We start from the raw sequence: 4,258 nt of genomic DNA on the forward strand, positions 1-4,258 counted from the left end.
GGGGGGGGGGACGGGACACTTGGGGGCTGCTGAGCGAGGGCTGGCAGAGCCCAGGCCGGGGCAGCCCAGCGCCGTGCTGCAGGACTGAGGCATCAGGTGGAAACCAAAGCAAGGCAGGAGCCCGGGGCCGTGGGCAGCGGGAAAGCGTCTCTGTACGAGTCGGGTCGCTGGCACTGACCCGAATTCCCTCTTTTGTAGGCGCCGAATCTAATCTTCCTGGCTGTGAGTCCGGAGGAGAAGGAGTCCTGGATTAATGCCCTCAACTCAGCAATCACACGGGCTAAAAACCGCATCTTAGATGAGGTGAGCGGGGCTCAGGGCCGGGCTCAGGCTCCCTTGTCTCGTTTCGAGTGAAGATCTGAGGCTGCCGGAGGCAGCAGCAGCCCCCCCCGACCATCTCCGTTTCCTATTGACGAGGAATTTAGAGCCACTGGGGTTTTATAGACCCTTGGACACAGGCACCAAGACCCCCAAGGCTGGGACGGTTCCGACCCCCAGCCCCGGGGTCAACGCGCAGCCCCGAGGGCAGAGCAGGGCCGAGGGGCAGCCGCCGAGGCCCCATCCCCTCCCGGTCCCACGCAAAGCCCAGCCTTGCCCTGCTGCAGTGGAATGGTTTGGAACGGTTTCCCAGGGCTCCGGGGCGTCGTTCCTCCCACCCGCCGCACGTCTGCACGCTCACGTTTGCAAAGGAGCTTTAAGTGCTGGGACGGAACGAAGGAATTAACTGAAAAACCAAGATAGTCCCACGCTCTCTCCGGAGCCCCCTGATAGCACGGCACCATCTGTCAGCCCACCTCAGCCCACCTTCATCCCGCCAGCCCCTCCCCTCTCAGCCACCGTCTCCAAGAGCAATTCCCATTCCCAGTGCCTGGCTGGAGGGGAGGGACTTGCCGGGCATCTCGACTTGGCTGATCCTTTCCTGCGGGTCAAGGGTCAAACCAGGGGTGCTTCATCTCAGCGCTGTATGGCGTATATATTGCTCGTCAAGACAAGTCAGGCTCTCCATTTAGTGAAAAAAGAAGGGACGACCCGAGAGACGAGGCACCGTGGGTCAGCGATAGGAGGGCCCCGGGTCAGGACAGCCCTGCCTACGTGAGAACGCGTCGCTAGGGCGAACAAAGCCACATGAGTTCAGCCTGCTCCCCGAGACACTTCGAACCACAGCTGAGCTGACGGAGGCCGGGTTTAGATCCGTACGAGCGTCCCCACGTAGTTTACTCCAGCGTGAAGGCTCAGTGCTTTGGGAAGGCTGCGCCCCTCCCCGCCGGGGTTGCAGTTTGAAAGAGTTGCCTCTCATTAATGCTTCGTGACGACCGGTCTTCGGTTTAGATCTACCCCAGGTCGAGCTCATCCGCATTCGAGTTACGGCGAGAGAGGCCCCGCGACGCTGTTTGTTCTCTTGGATGGCAACGCAAAACCCCGCAGTGAAGGAAAATGAAGGTCAGGGCGCAGGGGAAGGCTGCAGAGCAGAAAGCAGCGCAGCAAACAGTGGTATAGGAGAGTCTGTCACGGAGATTTTTCCCGATTCGACAGCTAATTGTCAGGAGTGACTTAAGGAGATCTGATCCCCTCAAGGCGCAGAGGGGAGAGGCTGGGGGGAACACTCTGGAGACTCTTCCGAGGCTGGATTCCCACACCCCATCCCCTGCAAACCTCTTTCTGCTCAGCCTTGTAAGGACCAGCCCAGCGAGTCCCACCTGCAAGGCTCGGCCCAGGGACGGCCCTTGGGACCAGCGTGCTGTCGACGCTGCGCGGGCAGGTTTTGTACAAAGCTGTGAGTCTGTGTGAGCCCGGGCAGCTGCCTGTGTTTGAGCTCAGGATCCACCGTTTGCAACCCAAACTTCCACCCGCTGGGCGCTCCCACCTGACAGAATTTAGCAAAGGGTCCTGGCCCCGGGGGGACGCGGGGGAAGTTCACCCTCAGCACACGGCGGCGTCGCGGGAGAAAGGGAATCCTGGAGGAATAAATGATCTGCCACAGAGCATGTGGCTGATTACAGCGGCAGAGAGTGGGAATGGCTCGCGCCCCCCGTGCTCCCAGACGCTCACTAGCCTTTGTCACCCCTTTAGGTTACTGTCGAAGAGGACAGCTACCTCGCCCACCCAACACGTGACAGAGCAAAAATACAGCACTCCCGACGCCCTCCGACGCGGGGACATTTGATGGCTGTGGTACGTGTAGCAAATCCCAGACGCCTGTTTAGGTAAAATTCCCTTGTAAGCGTTTCACTTAAATGCCAGAACAGACCCGGTTTTTCAGCTCTGGCCTGAAGTAAAAAATTGTGGTAAGACCCGGGGCTGTCCGGGGTGACCAGCTCTAGGTCCTCCAGTCTTGTGGAGCACGGCGTTGTGCAGACCCTCGTGCCAAGTGGCAGCCTGGCATCACTGAGCCCCGTTTTCCTGATGCTCCTTCACGTTCCTGCTGGCGAAGAGCAGCACAGCCGGGGAACGCAGGTGTCCAAGGCCCTTCAGCTGACCCGACCTCAGCCGGAACCCCAAACCCAGCACGTCTGTCACTCGGTCACGCTGGCTGGCATTCCCAGGCCATCTCTGCATCCCAGGATGCGTATCCTCGGGGTCAGAGACGCTCGGAAGTGCCGTTCCCGCGATAACGCAGCTCTTCTTTCTTTGTTTCTCCAGGCATCTACCTCAACGTCCGATGGCATGCTGACACTCGACCTGATCCAGGAGGAAGACGCCTCTCCGGAGGATCACAGCACCTGCGAAGAGAGTTTCCGGGTGGATCTGGATAAGTCAGTGGCACATCTTACTGCTGGCCGGCGCCGGTCGGATTCGGAGAACGTCAAGTCGTCGGAGAAAGGCCGGACGGGGAGTCTCCCGAGACGGGAGGTGACCTCTTGGGACAGATCTGGGCAGCGCAATGACTCCTTTGACAAAGGGACCATGTACACACCCCAGGTCCCCAAAAAGCTCTCGCACTCAGAAAAGAATAAATGTGCCTCCATGGAAGAAATTCTGTCTCGGCGGGACTCTTCCACGCACCGGGCGGTGCTGAGGAGGGGGCTGGAGGCTCAGTTTGCCTCAGCGGAACCAGAGCAGCTGTCCCGGCTCCAAGAACTGGTTGCACTGAAACTGGAAAAAACTCAGGAACTGCTGACGGAGGTGAAGGGCTACGGGGAAGGCAAGAGAAAGACCAAGGATTCCAACACCAGCACCACCAGCACCACCACCTCTTCTTCTTCCTCATCATCTTCCAAGTCGGACTCTGAAAGGATCCTGCAGGAATCTGAGAGGCTGCTGGGGGAGGCTTCCTCCACCTGGAGTCAAGCCAAGAGGGTGTTGCAGGAGATCAGAGAGCTGAGGGACCTGTACAAACAGTTTGAACTGCAGCAGTCGGACTCAAAAGCCAAACAGAGCTCACAGTCTCAGTACAGGAAGAGCATGATGTGAAGGCAAGCCTTGGGATCGGGAGGGAGGGGCAGGGGAGGGCGGCCATTTGGGTTTTGTTTTTGGTTTTTTTTTTTCATTATTATTATTTACAGTGTTCAAAAGAGTGAAAAGGTGCCTGTTCTCACCCAAATCTGCTTCTCAAAGCTTGAACCCTTCCCTTTCCTCCGTCGCATCCCCTGACGAAACCACCCTGTGTCCCAACAAATCCAGTTACGGTTTATACCTCCTTTTTTAAAAGAGCACCCTTTGCACCGCAGGCCCCCGACTTCTGTCGCGCTCGGAGGACGGGAGAAAGCACCAGTTCCTCGAAAATGCCCCCGCATGCCTGGAGCAGCACGTGCATAACGGTGGGGACAGATGCTCTTGCGCTGTATAAGCCCTGGCTTTGCTGCTCTCACGCCTGAGCTGTATCCCGCACTACAGCTCCTCGACCAAGAGCCTCGTCTTGTTCCCTCACTGTCCTCTTGGAAATAAACCACAAAAAAAAAAAAAAAGTGTCCGTCCCAGCCAATGCTTGGAAGTCCCCATTATCCAGGAACTGTCTTGAAGATGCTTGGGAGTTCGGGGGGGCTGACCTCAAGATTTAGGCGAGTCGTCAAGCGGCGCTCGCTGGACCGCGGCTGGCGGGGCTGTGCCCTGGCACGGGGCCCTCCTGTGAGCTCCTGGCGTCGGCCGCCGTGGCTCTTGTGGTCCACAGGGAGCCCTCGGCAAGGAGGGCGAGAGGAATTCAATCCATGTTCCGACCCACCTGCCCGGCCGGCCCCGCGGCTCTATGTCTTCCTTTCTGTGCAAATAGAGGATCAAAGCCTTGAATCTAACAGACAGCCCGTAGGGGTTGTTTGGCGGG

General features: G+C 58.5%; 1 protein-coding gene across 1 annotated transcript in view; it reads left to right on the plus strand.

Annotated features, from left to right (window-relative positions):
* Positions 1 to 3,886, plus strand: part of PLEKHO1 (pleckstrin homology domain containing O1) — a gene marked incomplete at its 5' end in the record, with an annotated part of 5,377 nt that extends 1,491 nt beyond the window's left edge. The window contains 3 exons of the mRNA XM_026863925.1: positions 199 to 303; positions 2,071 to 2,172; positions 2,641 to 3,886. Coding sequence (XP_026719726.1) covers positions 199 to 303; positions 2,071 to 2,172; positions 2,641 to 3,411 — 978 coding nt within the window. The remainder of the gene's footprint in view (positions 1 to 198; positions 304 to 2,070; positions 2,173 to 2,640) is intronic.
* Positions 3,887 to 4,258: the final 372 nt, after the last annotated feature.

Source organism: Athene cunicularia (assembly GCF_003259725.1).
Source record: "Athene cunicularia isolate RWA chromosome 25 unlocalized genomic scaffold, athCun1 chr25_part1, whole genome shotgun sequence".
NCBI lineage: Eukaryota > Metazoa > Chordata > Aves > Strigiformes > Strigidae > Athene > Athene cunicularia.